This window comes from Rhinolophus sinicus, linkage group LG13 (assembly GCF_036562045.2).
Source record: "Rhinolophus sinicus isolate RSC01 linkage group LG13, ASM3656204v1, whole genome shotgun sequence".
NCBI classification, from domain to species: domain Eukaryota; kingdom Metazoa; phylum Chordata; class Mammalia; order Chiroptera; family Rhinolophidae; genus Rhinolophus; species Rhinolophus sinicus.
In genome coordinates, this window is record NC_133762.1 from 31,075,532 (window position 1) to 31,094,837 (window position 19,306).

The 19,306-nt window shown below is 42.8% G+C and overlaps 1 protein-coding gene across 18 annotated transcripts in view; it reads left to right on the forward strand.

The window, feature by feature from the left end:
- The window catches only part of PTPRT (protein tyrosine phosphatase receptor type T), a 1,016,018-nt gene that overhangs the window by 916,087 nt on the left and 80,625 nt on the right, over window positions 1-19,306 (forward strand). For 14 of the 18 annotated variants that reach the window (XM_074318312.1, XM_074318302.1, XM_074318304.1 and 11 more), the window contains one exon: window positions 14,936-15,126. In XM_074318312.1, the coding sequence (XP_074174413.1) occupies window positions 14,936-15,126 (191 nt within the window). The remainder of the gene's footprint in view (window positions 1-14,935; window positions 15,127-19,306) is intronic. The other 4 variants (XM_074318303.1, XM_074318314.1, XM_019748876.2 and 1 more) reach the window with 1 other exon arrangement.

The window sequence follows — 19,306 nt, forward strand, 5'->3', positions numbered from 1 at the left end:
CTAAACCAGGCTGAAAACTCAGGCCTTGTAACTCCAAAACTGTTGTTTCCACTCTTTTATGTTCTGTTGTCTTTGTGGTTTATTATTCCACGATCTCCACTTAAGGATCCAGGGCGTAATTTGAAACTATGAGAGAGCAGGCATCTATCTGCCCGATACAATTGCAAATTCATTTCAAACAGCTGTTGCACATTTAAATTTCCTCTCCCAGACAAATTTAGTCATTTCATCTTCTCTTTCTTACACATCAACGGAAGACAAAGTCATCTGTCGGACTGAAGATTATACAACCTGTCAAAATTGAATTTCTCTAGTTTAGCAAAGTATTACTCTGCAACTATTTTGTATACCTCTGTCTTATTATGATTTTGATGAATGAGAGAGAGAAAATAAGACAAGCTGTGTTTTCAGTGTGAGGCGTTATTTAAGGTTTTTTTCCTTCCATCACACATCTTCCTATGAGGGTGTGGGTCTTGGAGTAGAGTGATACCTACACAATACAAAATGCTGGGCTGGTTGTATTTAGTGTACGCATACCCCTGACGCCTATGAGCAACTCTACATCATGTTCAGCCCACGCTGAGGTCTCCAGTGAAGGCATGACAACCTTCCGTCTGAGAGAAGCACATTGAATCTGGGTGTAACTGAACTCACCAGGAGCCCAACTGGGAATGAAATGCATTTTCAGTAAATGTGGCTTCTCGCTCCCTACACCCACCAAGGCTGGTGGAACTGAGTCAGGAAATGAAGATCTTGCTACTCTCACCGTAGAAATAAGAACGTATGCGAGAGGGACCTTGGAAACAGGCAGGCATCATTTCTATCAGCAAGAGAGGATGGATTTCGGAGGGACAGGTGCCCCGACCAAGCAAATAGAGATGGGGTGCTTGCCTTTGTGGAGCTTATAGTCTAGTGAAGAATGCAGACATCGCATAATTTCACTGTTAATTGTCCATTCACTGTTGTAATTCACGGAGATGACATATATGTCCAGAAAGATACATTGTGATTCGTGAAGGTGATATTGTTAGGATGGTACGCTCAGATGTGGGTAGGAGCAGACAGGATGTCTTCGAGCATTCATCAAAGTTAGTAGATTTTTTTTTAGGAAGCCCCCATCTGCTCACCACCTAGATTTACCATCGACATTGTACTCCATTTACCTTATCACCTGTTTCCTGTCTCCTCTCCCTCAGTCCATCTTGAATTTTTACACATTGCAAAGGAAGTTCCAGACGTCAGTACACCTCCCTTCCCCCCCAGTACTGCACTTTGCATATCAGTAATGCAGACTCAATGTTCTGTGTTTGTTTTTTCCTTTGAGGTAAAATTTATATACAAATAAATGCACAAATCTTAAGCTTTCCATTCCAGGAGTTCAACAATTGCATACTCTCGTGTAGCCCAAACCTTAGTCCCTCGTGCCAATCCCAGTCAAACGTTCCACCCAGTAGGTAACCACTGTTCTGATGTGTTTTCCCCACCATAGATCAGTTTTTCTATTCTAGTAAAGGAAGTGACTTTTGAACTGAGTTCTGAAGGATGGATGGGAGTCCACTTGGCCTTGGAAGGTTGGAGGAAGGTCAGTGATTCCAGGAGACTCGTCCACATGTGCAGATACTCAGATGGGAATGAAACTTTCACAGCTACATTCTAGAGAGCAAAGGATAGAGAGACACAAGAGGAGGCAGGTGAGAGAGGTGGGGTCTAGACCAGACATAGCCGTGAAGTATTAAAGATCAGGAACATAGCCGAAGGGCAGTGGACAGCCAAAAAATGGCTTCATCAAGGAGCTGCCATGCTCAGCTTTGAACTTCTAAAAAATTCTCATGCCTCACTGTGTTTCAGAGAGGTTAAATAACTTGCCCAAAGTCACACAGCCAGTAAGTGGTGGTGTCAGGGTTTTCTCTCAGGTCAATTGATGTTCAAAGTCGATACATGTTTGACCACTTCCCGGTCGTGAGGGAAATATGATGGGAGTTTCTCAGTCTTGGAATCATTTCTTGCCTTATTATCAACCACACCAGAACTTTCAAGGTGGAAGACTGCCCCCGTTGCTAGCAATCTCAGCCAACCTGGCTTCACTCTGAACATAAGTTCATCATCTGTAGAACAGCTTTTCCTTTAAGCAATGGTTTTGGGATGGGGGCGGGTGAGTCAGCCAATGAGCTCTACCAATACCCAGTTTCAGTTATTTGTGTTTATACTGGTTGTAGCCCTGCCAAGCACAGAAAGGACGTGCAGGAGCCATGACTGACGGTTCTCGGGTTTGCAGGCTCAGATCCTTCTTCATGCAATCTCAGTCTTGCTCTCTGCACAAACTTACCCTCTCAAAGGCCACCCAGGGTCACTCTTTTTCATGCTTATAAGAGTATCGAAACTGTATGATTTACTTTATTATTTCTGCTTCAAATAACTTACTAACCAAAATATGTTCTTCTAAGTTCTTTTGAATAGTCTAATTATATTAACATGCACAGCCATAGACAGAACTTTTACTAATAATAACCCACAATAATATTAATCTTCCCAACACTGAGTAACCTTACCATATCTTCTTACTTTAATATACTTCATCCTCATCTGATAAGTAATACAACTCCCCAGGAATCCGTTTCTTCCCAGCCAATATTTGTACCACACTTTATCAATAGTTTACAGAATTGTGTAGGCACATTTTTCATTGTCTAGATGTGGAATATTTTTCTACTGATCCAAGTTCAGATCAGTTACTTTTGAACTTACGTGCCTCTGAAAATACAAATGATTGGAGAATAGGCGATAATTATTATTTTGTTTTGTTTTTTGTTTGTTTGTTTGTTTGTTTGTTTTAGTATGCAAGCAGGGTTTGTTACTGATACTTTCTCAGGGAAGAGAATGGGCTTAGCCGAGGTAGGAGAGAGGCATCGGCTCCCGGTATTAGTGAGAGATGGAGAGAGAGAGAGAGAAAGAGAGAGCCGAATAGGCAATAATTAAACACTAGACCTAGATATTGCAAGGAAGGGCTGTGTATCCAGGGAGCTAAAACTTTTTAAAAGTCCAGAGTTACATCGCTTGCCTTTTGTGGTTCAACCATATAGTCCCAGGATCCCATAACATGCCCCTCAGCTTTATTCTCTGACTTCCTAGTTCGATAACTAAGTGGTTAAGACCCAGGAGCATCGTGTCGCCACAGGCCTATTGCTTCCGACACACCCAATGAGCTTCATTTCCGTTTCGATTGAATCAGGTTTACAAAAACCTGTGCTTTGAAGCTCTGCTGTCAGCACTTCTGTCTTGTTCTCCCATTCGTTTTCATGAAACTGTAAGACTCCCCACAGGGGGGGAAAATGGTTTCCAAGGTTTTTTAAAAAAAAAAGGGAAATCTTTTTTAAAAAATGGTCATACCTAGACTATATCCTATTTTATAAAAACAGAGATTTAAACACACACACACACACACACACACACACACACACACACACACACACACTTAGCTCTGCTTGGAGCAGAGGTGATGGAAATCCATGTGCATGCACAATACCCGTCGTGGGAGTGCAATTTTTCTGGGCCACAGACGAGACTGATCAGAGGTCTCCCTTCCCCTCTAGAGCACATGGGTGAAACTTGCACTTTATAATTGAACCAAAAGTGAAAATAATGACCCAAGCACTGGTCACTAAAACAAGTAGAGACTGATGGCTTTGAACTCATGGTATGCGTCACAAGAGGAAGGCCATCACCTGAATGGTACCCGCTAACACTGAGCAGTACACAGCACATACGGCCACATGGGGTGGACCCCTGGATTATAGGAGCGTCAGGGAAGATGGGTCCCCAGTTTGTGGGACTCTGGCAGACTTTAGGGTTACCCCGAGAGATACTTCTCATTATTGCTAGTCACCCGGGGTTCAGTTAACAGCCCTCAGCCTGGAGACTGAACCTCAAAGGCTACGGGTGTTTGGTGGCACGAAGTCTCCTTGTGCTGGAACTGCTTCTGCACGTGACTGTGGGGGTGGCCACAGAAATCTACCTGCATGATTAAATTGTATAAAAGTAAACACACACGCGCGCATGTAGGACGGATGAGATCTGAACAAGGTCGGGAACGTATCAACGTCCATTTCCTGCTTGTGACGTTGTGCTAGAGTTATCAAGATGTTACCATTAAGGAAAACTGGGTGACGGGTATATGGAACCTCTCAATGTTCTTTCTTAGGACCATATGTGAATCTGCGATTATCTCAAAATAGAACGTCTTTGTTTAATAAAAAAAATAAAAAGTAAAAGTGGGTGCTGGGCTGATCTGTAACTTCTGACCCGAGCCACACTCGTCAGAGTCTTCGGATGTGTTTCATACTTTTCCTGGTCACCTACTCACTCGCCCACCTAAGCATGTGATCAAAGTGTTCTGCCAATTTCTAGCAACTGTGAAGTGGTCTGTTTGTGTCTTTTTCTTGTCTGAATCAGTTTTGTCTGATTTATTGATGTTTTCAAAAGAAAGAGCTAGCTTTGGCTTTTCTTCACTGTGACACCTTTAACTTCTATTGTGTTCTATTAACGTCTGCCCTTATATTTATTTACTTACTTTCTGCTTTCAATGACTATATTTTTCATCTCTAAAAGTTAAATTTGTATTGTTCAAATCTGCCCATCCTTTTCCCATGATGGGTTGCATTATTGCTGTGGTTCATAGGCCTTCTGTTTTCTCTTTAATCAATCCGAATGTATTTATTTTATAGTCTCTTTGATTGTTTTATTATTTGCAGTTTGGGGAGGCATATTTCTCTGTGTATCATGTCTCCTGATTCTCCCTCATGGGTATAAACTTCCTCACATAGCATGTCACTCTTCTTTTTTTTTTATCTGTGAATATAGACATGTCATTCTTTATGTTTTATTTTTCCGCTATGACTTCATCTTCAGTGGAGGCAGTTTGGTTATGCAGGAATTAATGTGTCTTGAATTATGCAAATACCTCTGTAACGTGGTTTTTCATTTATTTGTCAGGACAGGAGGGTTTTCAGTGATGTTACACATGTTTTGTATGTTGGCTTCTATGTTTGCAGGTTGTCTGTCTTCTATGTCTGTCACACCAGTAGCGTACATGTGGACCCCAGACCCACATGTGGTAGAGGTCCAGGGTTTCCTTGCCTGTATGAAAGCTATACACTCTTCTTTTTATTCTACTAATTGATATCTTTAACTTAAACACACATACACACACACACACACACACACACACACACACACTCACACAGATATGCATATATACAGTTGAAATTAGATCCTTTAATTAAGAACAAGATTAATATATGTTGATTGTCCATTATGAAAGGTAAAAAGGTTGATATACTTTTTAAAAATTTATTTATTTTGTTTAATTTTTCAATTACAGTTGACATTCAGTATTACATTAGTTTCTGGTGTACAAGATAGTGATTCGACATTTATATAACTTACGAAGTGATTGCCCCAATCAGTCTAGTGCCCATTTGACACCATACAGAGTTATCACAATATTATTATCTTCCCTGTGTTGTACTTAACTTCCCATGACTGTTTATAAAACTGGCAATTGTACTTCTGAAGCCCTTCACCTTTCCCCCCATCCTCCCATCCCCATTCCCATCTGACAACCAGAAGTTGATGTATTTTTACTTTTAGCAATGTATCAGTCAAACATTTCCTTGTTTTTGTTGGTAAAATTTTATATTTTAGGAAAGAATTTTTGTAGTAGTTTCTTTTTTACATAGTTTCTCTATAAGAATTACTTTTTTTACTATTCATTCTGTTTTGATTCATATTTGTTTTGGTTTTTATGCTCATGTCTATGTTGAACTGATTTTGGTATTTAACAAATAAGTTCCTTTATAAAATGATTACCTCCAATCTTGCAGGTTTTTTGTTTGTTTGTTTGTTTGTTTTACTTCTCCACCTCCCCGAGCATCTGGAAAAGAATCAGAATTAGAGCCAGTGTGGTTTCTGAATCTTTGTATCTTTCTGTAGAAATAGAATGTCTTTCTGTAGCCTCACGAATGAAAAACAACTGTATCAGTGTATCGTTTTGGGGTTACAGAATTTTCCTCTCAATAATTTTGTTACATTGCTTTCTGGAGTTTAAATTTGGGCAACTGTCTTTTATAGATTTCTGGTTAGCACTGTCTTTTATAGATTTCTTTCCAGCCTAGATGTTTACCTATGCGTTTCCACATCAATAATATTTAAATAATTGTATCAGGAAATCTGTTCTATTTTTAAGTTGTACTTGGAGAGAACTCTTTACATTTGAAGATTTAGGTATTTATTCTGCCAGCAAGCTGTTTTCACATCATATCCCTTATTACGTCTTCCATTTATTAGGTTCTCTTCTTTAGTACCACAAATTATCTGTCTTTTATATGTCTGTTTTCTTTTCTCTGAAAATGTCTTTTTGGTGCCTTCACGCATGAACACACATGAGCGGATTATAGATACAGAGGAAATAGAAGTCCCATTGTTATACCCTTGCATTTCCTTTTTTGTTTTTTAATTATCTTTTTCAGTTACAGTTGACATTATTTTTTTCAGTTACAGTTGACATTCAATATTATTTTATGTTAGTTTCATAAAACTAGTTTCAGATGTACAGCATAGTGGTTAGACATTTATGCTATAGTAAAAAGCAACTCCGAATACCTCTGTGGCTTAAAACAGCAAAGGTTATTTCTTGCTCACGCTGTGTGTACATTGTGGGTCAGCTTTAGTTCTCCCTTTAGGGCCCAGGCTAAGAGAATGGCCACATTCTGGAACATGGCCAATTCCTGGGCCAGAAAGTAATTCCTTTTGAGTTTACTCTTGTATATGGTATAAGAAGTTGATCCAGTTTCATTTCTTTTTTGCATGTATCTGTCTGGTTTTCCCAACACCATTTCTTGAATAGACAGTCTTTACCCCACTGTATATTCTTGCCTCCTTTGTCATAAATTAAATGACCATATGAGTGTGGGTTAATTTCTGGGTTTTCTATTCTGTTCCATTGATCTACGTGTCTGTTTTTAGGCTAATACCATGCTGTTTTGATTACTATAGTTTTGGAGTATAGGTATCAGAGAGCCTGATACCTCCAGTTTTGTTCTTATTTCTCAAGATTGCCGTGGCTATTCAGGGTCCTTTGTGGTTCCATATAAATTTTAAGATTATTTGTTCCAGTTCTGTGAAAAATTGCCACCCAGTGCAGGTCTACCCTTGCATTTTCACTACCAAGTTCTCAAAGTAATTCTCCACAAGTTTCTGCCTGCTGCTTACTCTCATTCCAGATTCCAATGTCCATTTAAATTCTACTGTTGCATTTTGGTTTCCTCACAATCTTCCCTTGCCTCACCCAGCAAGTTTTTTTTTTTTTTTTTAGTTGCTTCTTACCTTGATCCATGTTTTGAAAAATCTGTTGTCTCATTACTTAATCTTTCCCTTCCTTTATTCTTCCATATTCTCTACAATGCATTTCTGTTTTCTGTTGTGTAGAATAAGATACCAGGAACAGAAAAAACAAAATCAAATCTGCTTAAACTATAAGTTGATGTATTATCTCACAGAACCGGAAATCGAGAGTTAGAGCAGATTCCAGGGTTGGCGGAATGAGACGCCCAAGAATGTCACTAAGGACCCACGCTCTTTCAAGTTCTCAACTTTGCCATCTCATGAGGCATTGCGCTCATCCTGGATCCCCTCATAGATGCAAGATTGCTTTAGTAGTTCTGAGCATCAAATCCACATATGGTAATACCCAGTGGGAGAGAAGAACCATTGGGATAGCCGTCTGAGAAGTAAGATCCTTCCCAAGAACAATTTAATAGAACGCCCCTCCTAGCTCGTTGAAAAATTTTGAAAATTAGTCAAAAGGGTTAGGAACACATGATTGCCTTAACGATCTCAGAATTTGTTCCTAGAGCTAGGAATAGGGTCATCCTCCTGAGACACATGGGGAATGTGTGGGCACCCAAAGTAATGTAAGCACTCTGCCAGAAAGGAAGAAGGTAGGGGATGGCAGTTGGGTAAATAGCCAATACTGACGGCTTTTTTTTTCCTTTTGAAAACTGGATTTTTCTCTGCATCCAAGAGTGTCATTTTCCTTATTTTGAACATGGTGGATTTTTCTTAGACCCATGGTGTTTTGTTTCTGTCCTTAACTTTAAAAGAGAAGAGATCTCTCCAGGACTGATATCTGCCATAAACAGAGCAGACAGATTCTCACTGTTGCCCTCACCATCTAACTGGTTGGAATCCTTTTCTTGTGGCTTGGGAAGGTGGAGCCATGGATGGTCACAGCTCCCATACCTCTGCAGATTGTCTAACGCCATCCGGCCATCTGATGTGAGTGCTGGGGAAGAAGGAATTCATGCTCTCTCCACAAAGGGGAGGATTGATTTATCAGAAGGAATAAATGAATCCAGAAGTCACCTTTCCCATTTTGGGATACACAAGTCTTTATCCACTCTCTTTTGTCATTGCCAGAGACCCCAGTGAAAGGGATTGAGTGGGATAAAGGGCTTAGAGATGCCACACATACACACACACCTCCATATCTGATTGAGTAGGGTCTTTGATTCTGAGCCCAGGAAAGGAAACAGGAAAAGATGAAGCATTTTTTTATCTATCCTTCAGGCCAGTGTTACCTCAAGTGACAAACTACACCAGTGTCCGTTGCCAGTTATATAATATCCATTTCAATGACACAGTAGAATGGCCTTCTCTTTACTCTTGGTTTTACAAGTTCAGCTCTATACGTTTGGTCAGACTTGAGAAAGAGAAGGTAACTCCATCTGCCATTACAAGGAGTGAGAGCACAACCTCGAATGGAGATGAGATGGGAGGTGTGAATGTACTGTTTCTCGGGGCTCACAAATCTACACACCTGTCCTAGTGTAAATGTAGAATTCAGAAATATAGAACAAATACTTCTTACAATATGCTCCTAAACACAAGCCAACTACTGTATCAGATGCTTCAGCAAAGGCATTGCAATCTCTTCCAAGTCTAGAGGGGAGATTGCCTATGGCAAATCAGGTGAAAGATGGTTTTATACCACTTCAGAGATTTTTAAGGAATTTGGAAATTAAAACAAAGCCTTCTTCATCTGCATGCACATAACAACTAGGTTAGTTGACAGAGTTAGATTCCAGTGCTCTTACACGGTTATGTTGTTGAGGCTTTATTGGTATTTGGTGAAGGAGGGAAGGGGAGGAACTATTGCCTGCTATTCAGGTGCCACCTTGAGGCTTCTTCCAATGGAATCCCATTTAACCCTCGCAACACCTTCCTTAAAAGATAACGATAACTGCCGTTATCATCATCATTGCCACCTCTATTGCCAACTACAACTAAAGACCTTAGGCTCTAAGTAACTTATCTGAAGTCCCATAGTTTGAATGGAAGTTCATGTTTGAATCCAAGTTTTGTCTTCAGATGCTGTGCTTTGATACTAATCCCTGCTGTTGCCACAGCCCCCACTGTGTTTACCCCAATGAAATCTCCACTCTGAGCAGATAACTAGCCTCCTCCCCACCTCAAACCTTCTCTTCTTTCTCACGCTCTTCCCTTTTAGTTAGAAGGCTCTCAATATTTACCCATCCCCTCTTCGGGCTCTTCTGCCCTAAAGGGCACCTGGATTTAAGAGAGATGATAATAGATGAAATAAACAACAGATGCTGATGCCAGAAACTACAGGAATTTGATTGGCTAGTTAAGAAATTTTGTCTTGACTCTGTGAAGGCTTTTGCAAAGCACGAGCTAATCAAAGCTGTGTAAAAAGAACTATGAAAATAGAGCCGTTAGGAACCTGATGGAATAGTCCTATCACGGGGACCTGAAAGAGGGTAACAGCAGCAAGGATGGAGTGAAATGGATGGCTGTGGAGTGTGTCGGGAAGGACAGAAGAGAGAAAGGCTAAAAGACTCCCCAGATGCCCTCGCCAGTCTGTGACTCCTCCTGTGTCCAACAGGATATCTCGTACAACATCAGAACAACTGCTGTTTCTCTACTACTGACCACATACCAGGCGTTGTATGAGTACTTACCATGCGTCATCTCTGAATCCTCACTACACTTCTTTTCCCTGTATTATAGATGAAGACGCCGAGGATCAGGAACATTAGTCACTTGGCCAAGATCACACAGCCCCTAACTGGTTGATGAAGGAGACCAGCCCCATTCCGTCTGAGACCCAGACTTACAGCATTTCTCAGGGTGTGAATTGTGCCCCTCTCGTGGGACATGGGCAGGCCTTTCCTTAAGCAGCTATAGAAACATTTCAGCGCGCACTAAGACCAAATGTGTCACACCCATGGTTTTATGTTTGTTTCACTATCCTTCATGAGGAGATAAAGTAAAACATCTATATGGCTGAAAGTTGATTTAAAGAAAAAAATTGAAGACATAGTTCTATAGATCTGCGCTATTCAATACAGTGGCCGCTCGCCACACGCAGCTATTTAAATTGAAATCAAGTTAAAGAAGAAAGTCAGTTTCTTAGTCACATTAGCCACATTTCAAGGGCCTGGTGGCCATGGGTGGCTAGGGGCCACCATATTGAACAGGGCAAACGTAGAATACGTCTGTCCGCGTATGTCGTTCAATCGGGCCATGAGGTGCTAGTGCTGTCCTCTGCTAGATCAATGTCTTTTTAGAGTTTGCTCTAGCTCTAAATTAACTCTCATTAGAACTTGATCTGGCTCTAGGTAAGTGTGTGTGCACATGTGCTGTCCAATGCAGTAGCCGGTAGTCACATGGGGTGTCGAGCCCTGGAAAGATGGTTGGTCTGCATGGAAATGCCCTGTAAGTATAAGATACACATTGGATTTCAAAGCCTCAGTATGAATATAAAACATACCATTAACGATGCTATACTGACGATAGGTTGAAATGTTATTTTGATGTATTGGGTTATGTAAAATGTATTGTTGACATTAATTTCACTTGTTCGTTTTTCCCTTAGTTAATGCTGCTACAAGAAAGCTTTTAAATTACATACGTGGCTTGCGATCTAGTTCCACCAGACCTCTCTGCCCTATAGTGTAACTCCAGAGTGTTCTCCCTTTCCCTCTCTCCTTTCTCTAGATGGGTTCTACCCAAGACAGTAGCCCCATGTGGCTATTTAATTTACATTAATTAAAGTTAAAATGTAAAATTCAGTTCCTTGGCCACATTTCTAATGCTCAGTAGCCATATGTGGGTAGGGGCGACCACATTGCACAGCACCGATGGAGACCACTTCCATCATTGCGGGAAGTTCTATCAGACAATGCTGACACAGGTTGTACACAAAGATGGCACAACCCACGGAGGTGGGGCCTACAGCTTAGCAAACGTTTCCATGGTGCCCAACTGCGGCACGTCACCCTCCCATCTCCTAGGTGCCTGCACCTTCCCACCTTTGTTAGACTTGTTTATGCACGTCTTATCTCGTCTTCTCTCCTGCAAGGGCTGTTGTGTGCTTATCTCCTCCGGAACACACTTTCCTCCACCCTCCTGTAAGTGCATGGTGTCTAAACCATGCTTTGTATAACAGAGGTACTCAGCAAATATTTGCTCACCAGTTGGAGTGGCAATTCCTAGCGAGTAATTGAAAATATGTGGCTGAAGCAGGAGGGCAGTCTGCAATGGCTGGGAACAGGGGGATAAAACAGAGAGAGAAGGTCAAGGCCAGATACCCAAGGAAGAAGGAAGAGGAACTGGAAGAGAGACAGAAAAGAGGAAATAGAGGGACAGTGGGACCCTGGGATCTCATACACGTCGCCAAAATACCTCTGCCTGCCCCACCGGCAGTGACAAGAGTTATTGCAAGAAAATTCACAGGCTTCATCAACAGCTATCGAAAAAGTACAAAAGGAACCCAAAACATTATTATGTGATAAATAAACATGCAAGACCCATAAATGAGAAGATGAAATGGCACGAACATGACGGGTCTGGTGAGGAGAAAAATGAAAAATGTTCTCTCCCTGGGCCAGCTGGTTTGAGTTACATTTTATGAGCAGCGTGTGAATTCCAGCATCTTTGTTGAATTAGCGGCAGAATCACACATTAGTTTAAAGGCTCCCTCTCGAATAGGAACTTCATAACGCTTTTTAATTGGGGCTGATAAAAACATAGCATTACTTGTAGGTTCCTGAGAGAAGTGAGTTGTGAAATTGGGTTTTCATTAAACCTAATGATGGAAAATTAAGTATAGTACGTCTGGTGAAATGGGGTGTGATAAAAGGCATCGCTTCTGCGTTATCAGAGGTTAATAAGGGAATAGGTGAGGCAAGATACATTGGAAGAAGGCGTCCAACTAGTTGAATTAATAAACCTTGAAAATCCCTTGGTTCCAAGTCTTCAAAACGTCATTAGCACCACCACTGACATTATTACAAATGTTGCAGCAACACAAGTTGTTCAATTCCAAACGCATTTATTTTCCATTCCAGTGTTGGTTTTGCTGACACCGAGTTTACAGTCTGTCTAGCAATGTGTTTAGGGAAAATATTCATATTGGGAGCTATTCGGTTTTGGAGACATTTGGCATCACACAGAAATTGCCAGGTGCCCGTTCCTAAGAAGCCTGTCTCTGCCAGGCAGCCCGTGCCTCGGGTCCTTGGGGAGACCATGGGTCTCTGAAGACATCTGTCCCCAAATGTGATGGTGGCTCAGCCAGGAGACATTCACCAGGCTCCAGCTCATCCTTCCCTGGGAATCGTGCAGTGCAGCCAGTATTCCTTTCTTCTCCCTCCCCAACCCCACCACACGATCCCTCGCAGGAGCAATGCTCACAGGAAGGATGCATGACATCTACAAGAAATAATGAGAGTCTTTAAAGAAAAGGATTCTTCTTAAAACTCCTCAACGGCTCTTCTCACCCCCTCCCCCGGCTTGAAGGTTCTTACACATTCATGGCCTTTCCAGACCGACCTCACACCATCTCTCATAGCTTTGCCCCATCCCATTTCCTCCCACCACCTTCACTCCCTTTCAACCTCCTTGCTTTCACCTAAATGCGCTTGGTGTCTCCGGCTCCCGTTCTTGTGAGTCAGATGGTTCTTCTTGTCTGTTTTTCCTACCAGACCATCTAAGCCTTGAGGGTGGAACCTGTTTCACTTTGTGCACTACCTCTGCCTACCAGAGCCCCTGGCAGAGAGAGTTCTCGATAAACCTAACTCCTGATCACAAGGGTGCGATGGAGAAGGGGAGCCCCCGCCCCCCACATTTGCCAAGCGCTACGTTTAAGCAATGCCAGTGAGGTTGTGTTACCTGTTCCTTAAAATCCCAGGAGAAAATGTTACCAGTGTTTTCGCGTGCAGTCAGACCGGTCATGCTAACATCTCTCCTAGGCCCTTCTGCCGTGTGCATAAAGCCGTACACTCCAGAGCAGGGGTGTCCAAACTGCGGCCCGCAATCCATTGTTAATTGGCCCGCAGCAAATACCAAAAATATATTTAGTTTACTTAAATAAACCAGGTGAGGCAATACGTACTTCACCTCGAGTGAGTGGCCTGGCTGTTTGTGTATTTTACCGCATATGGCCCTTGGTGAAAACCATTGAAAAAAGTTTGGACACCCCTGATCTACATCATGATGGGCAATTCTTTCCTTACCAGGAGCAGTTTTTCTCATGCTGTCACATAGGAGGCAAGTTCACTTTCACATACAGAATGAATGTCTGATGGACTGTGGTGACGTGAGAGACAACCAAGCTGAAGGAAACATGGATTTTGAAAAGACACGTTGCAAAAAGTCAGGAATATATGCTAAGCCTCCCAGGGACTGAGTCCAGCCTGGGCCTAGTGGGCTCTGCAGGGGTGCTGTGCTGTGCCTGAACGCCTCTGGGTGAGACGCACGGAATCTGGCCGTTCTCATCTCGTGCATGCCACAAACGGAAGGTCCAGGCGTAGACTGTCCATGTCTTCGGGAGGAAGTTGAGCAGACCAAGCCCAGATAGTTCTGGGAAAGATGAGCTGTCTGTGAAAGACCAACAAGGAATGCCTAGCACGGAGGTGGTAGGGCAAGAAAGTGGTCTTACTCTTCCCAGGGGAGCAGAGGCATCAGTTTCCAGCGTGGTCAAACTAATGAAGGGCGTTAAAGCAAACCAGTGGGTATAAGATTATCATTGGGAGAATATCAATCTTCTATCAAGGAGAGATTTGTGAAGGTGAGGCACAGGACCCAGGCATGGGAGAAGTAGCTGACAGAACTGGAGGAGGAAATCGGGCTTTCCTGCTTGCAAGCTGGGTTCAGTGACACCCCCGGACCAAGAGTGTTAAGTGGTGGGGACATTAAACGGTAGGCAGAAAGTGGTCACTGATGCAGAGCCCATAGCTGGAGAGAGCAGATGAGAGGGTCAAGGTCACTGCCATCAGCTGGGGGTCCAACACTGGTTCCAGGTCGCCCCATGGACAACCCAAAGGAAACAAACTAGTAGACAAACCAGGTCACAGGGATGCAGGCAGCTGGCCTAAAAGCATACACGTGGCTCTGATCTCCAGGGACCTGAGGCTTTCCTCACCTGCAGGCAGACCCTGGCGACTATTTCCAGGTACCTCTTTCCTAAATGGGAGGGTGCCCCCCATGTCCAGCCTGTCTGGCTTCTTAGCGGTTCTGATATTGGCCAGGATTGGCCAAGAGCACCCTGACGAGGCTCGAGGAAGGACTGAGAGAGGCCGGGGGTGACAGCCAACCTGGGCTTTGTCTCTACTCCATCAACATACACCCTTGATATAGAATGAACCAAGGGTTATTGTTTTCATTGGTCGGTTGTTTGTTTTAATTTTTAAATCTACCACAAAGGCCATGCCAGGGAAGCAGTGTGTCTCTGTTCTTTCCTCATCCGTTAAATCCTGAGTTAGTTGCTTCTGCCCTCCTCTGCTCCAGTGGGGGGGAGTCATGGAGGCCAGAGGACAAAACTCCATAGGTGATGATCTGTTCTGCTGCCTTCTCTCTGAAGCAGATGGCAGTCGCGGAGAGCTGTCCCAGCCCACTCTCACGATCCAGACTCACCCCTACCGGGCCTGCGACCCCGTGGAGATGAGCTATCCTCGCGACCAGTTCCAGCCGGCCATCCGGGTGGCTGACCTGCTGCAACACATCACCCAGATGAAGAGAGGCCAGGGCTATGGGTTCAAGGAGGAATATGAGGTAAGAGTCCAGAGAAACTTCCTGCTGGGTGCAAAGGCTTATGGGTGCTCAAGCTTTGCTACTCAACATACGGTCCCCAGGCCAGCAGCGTCAGTGTCACCTGGGAGTGTGTTGGAAATGCACCGTCTCAGGTCCCACCCAGACCTACTGAGTCAGTTACCGGCATTTGAACCAGATCCTGGGTGATTTGTGCACCCTTTACATTTGAGGAGGCTCCATCTAAAAGGTTCTGATATTTCCTTTTCCCCCCCTCCTTCTCTCCTGCTCTCTGTCTCTCTCTTCCTTTCATAACCCAGTTATCTCCAAACTTTCTATGCTTTGGAGTCACATCTCCCTTCAGTAAGCAGCTAGACTGGCTTAAACCCCATCCCACAGGTTGTAGGAAAGCCAGCAAATCTCTCCCACCAGTGATTGTGGGAGGCTTGCTTGCTCTTGGTCACCTCTTGTGTCATTACCACGCATCTGTTTTGTTCTCAGCCCCCCAAGTCAGCACCTCATCTCCAGCGACTGCTGTCCCCCCTCTCTGTACCATCTCCTCACCTCTACATCAGACATCCTTTCCCCCCTCCCCAAAGCACCTCTAACACAAAGGATCTGTGAGTGGTGGTTGACATCACAAGGTTTGGGGAATAACTGAGAACTTGCAGCAAAGTACAGGAAGCGCCTGAATACCAGTCATCCCAAGGTTGTGGTCTCCTCATGGGTCTCTGCCCTTCCCAAAAGTTCTTTTCCAGTGTCCTCAAAACTTCCTTGTTTTATTTTTATTTTTCCAGCAGTCAGGAAAAGACGTCCCACTCTCCCCTCCCTTTACTATGCAGAAGAATTTCACTTTCTTTGTCTCAGTCCATCAGTTTCAGACTTTGCCCATTAGGTCTCACCTTTTACAAACAAACAAAAGTGAAATAAAACAGAAGAGAAAACTCTTTAAGATGTTGTCTTGCTGCCCCAGACAGATTCTGCCACCCTCCTCACATAGGTTGGAATCCAGCTGCAGCCAGCTTTGACAATTTTCTTGTTTTACTTTTCCTTTCCCCTCTCTCCCTCTCCCTTCCTTCCTCCCCAAAATATCTGTGGAGCCATCTACTGCGTGCCAGGCGCTGAGTGATATGAACTAGTTTTTCTGTGGCTTGTTTTTTTTTTTTTTCTTTTCCACACGTAGCCTGTGCCCCAAATATGCTTGGTTCAGTTTCACTGTGTACAGTGAAAACACATTGACGCAGACTGTACACATTTGGAATTCTCAATAATGCAGAGTAGGTTTATTTCTCAGGCTATATTCTGAGAAAGAGCTTACGAAGCAATTATTTCAGAAGCTAAGTGAGGTCATAAAATTGTGCTAAACTCGGGGTCCAGACAGCTGGATTCCTGTACAACAAACTGTTGGATGGTGGCATATCATTTTGCTACCTAAGTTTTAAAATTGTTTTCTTCATTGAGTGAAGAGTTTGGATAAGAAGATTTCTAAGGGCCAGTCTGGTCTTAAAACTTTATGAGAGTATAAAACATGGTGGCATGGGGCATGTTTGACACATTTACGAGAACAAAAACATTTATGTCAATGGAGGTGAGTAATTACCAGCTTAGGAGAGCCGGCAGTTAATTTCAAATTTGGTTTAAGTAAAACAGCATTTTTTCATATGCTCGATCTACAAATTTAGGGAAGATATTGGGATAAGAGATGAAGGAGATAATCTCATCACCTCCCATGCCGAGGCCTTATTTCCTAGGGGTTTGGCTGAATGATTCCAACCCCTTAAAGTGTGTATGTGTATGCGCCTATACATACCTACATAGGTGTTTGTTGAGCGAAGTCAAGAGAGGGTGTGTTGTTTGTTAAGGCATATTCAATATCATGATGGTTTAATATGTCAGTAGTAACATTTGTTTTTAAGTTTCAAATAGCATTAAGGGATATATGTGACTTATCAAAAAAGGGTGACAAGTAATCAAAGCCTGAGAAACACTGTCCTAATAACCTGCAATCTAAAATTTGAAAACACAAACACATTTGGCTACTTCGGTACAATTTGCTTTCTGAATGAGATCTCTTTTAAAAGCATCCATCCCTGTGTGGTTGATTTAAAAAAAAAAAAAAGTGCCTTTTTGCATTTTCCAGTCTTTCTTTCTTTCTTTCTTTCTTTCTTTCTTTCTTTCTTTCTTTCTTTCTTTCTTTCTTTCTTTCTTTCTTTCTTTCTTTCTTTCTTTTTTTAATAAACAACAACAATATATTTCCCACAGTTCTAGAAGCAGGGAAGTCCAAGATCAAGGCTTCAGCAGATTCAGTGCCTGGTGAGAACCTGCTTCCTGGTTCATAGACACCCATCTTCTCTCTGTGTCCTCACATGGTGGAAAGAACGAGGGATCTCTGTGGGATCCCTTTCATAAGGGCACTAATTCCATTCATGAGGGCTCCACCCTCATGACCTAAGCACCTCCCAATGGCCCCACCTCCTAACACCATTACATTAGGGATTAAGTTTCAACATATAAATTTTAGGGGGACACAATCATACAGACAAATATTCCGTCTCTAGCACTCTTCCATAACTACAAGGCAATGGTAAAGGTGAGGAATTTGAACACTGATACAATGTTTGTTTGTTTGTTTTCCAAACTTCCTGGCATGGAAATGAACTGCTTTTATAATGAGGAAGGAAATTACACACGTTGTTCCATTATTTGGACCTCAACCAGAAATATCACTAACTAGACTAGCCTTGACCTCAATTAGTTCAAATTATATTCATCAGTTAGCTGGGATGCTTAGCTTCTTGTTAACAGCATTTCCTGATTAACTGGAGGTTAATTGGAAAGCGTTACTTAATAGGAGTCTTTCCACAATGTGCTAGTTCACTTCCTTAGACTATAGCTGGATATTGCTTTGATCATCAAAGCTCCTGTGATGTCTGAAGTCTACCTACTGAGCATGAGAGTCACAAATCCATCCTCTAAAACGTAAGACTCCTGGGTCTCCAGCCTTCCTCTCAGACCAACATGCTATGTGCTCTGTGTCTTGCCTGTCAGTCCCCTACCCCCTCAGAGTTTTCATATAAATGACATATAAGGGACCTCTCAGTTACAGCAAGTGGTGTCTTCTAAAGTTCCATTCAGTGGTACAGTCACTTACAAAATTGTTCATTAAATTTGTACTGAGTATTTACTATTTCCAAGAGTGTTCTAGATGTTTTAGACATGACACTGAGCCACAGAGATCAAGATTCGTGCCCTCATGAAGCTTGTGTTCTACCAGGGAAAACAGGAAATAAGCAATAGGCTTAAAAATAATTAAGTCATTTTACAATCACTTACTTAACGTACTATGTTAGTACACCATGGAGTATGCTGGGGAAAAATACCATTTGCTGTGTGACAAACTACCCCAAATCTTAGGGACAGAAAACAACCAATTTGTTTTGTGCTCGCTGAGGGCACGGCAGGGATGGGCCGTGATCCATGGTGTGTGTCTCAAGCCTTGACTGGAAGGCTCTCAGGGTGGGGGCTAAAAGCACCTGAACAGGACATTCACGTGTCTAGTAGTGGATGCAGGCTGTCAGCTGGGATCTCAGCTGGATTGTCAGCTGGAACACCTCCAGGGGGGCTGGGCTTTTCACAGTATGGTGGCCTCAGGAAAACTGGACTTCTTACATGGCAGTTCATAGCTTCAAAGGTGAGCCTCCTAGCTACACAGGTGGAAAGCGCATCGCCCTTGTGATCTAGATTGGGACGTCACACAAAATCATTCCTACCGCCATCTAGTGGTTGTAAGCAAGTACTAATTGCCTGTGTTTTAGGGAAGGTAAATTAGATTCCATCTCCTGATAGAAGGAGGGACCACTGCAAGATTCTAAAGGAGAACGCAGAGCAGGAGATATTAGAAAACACAATTTTGGGATGATACAATCTTCCGCAAGTACCATGGGAAAAGAAAGTACAGCAACGAAGGGAGATGGTGCATCTCAGGGACAGGAGGTGAAGGAGGCTCCGGTATTAAGTGGAGCAGGACAGTCCTTAATTAGGAGGTGAGATTTGAGCGGAGACATGGTGGAAGATATCTGGAGGAAGAGAGTTCCAGATCAAGGGAATAATATATCTGGCATGTACGAGGAGGCCAAGGGTGGCATAAGTAAAGTGAGCAAGGAGTAAAAGTATTAGAAGATACTAGAGAAATAGAAGGGGGAGG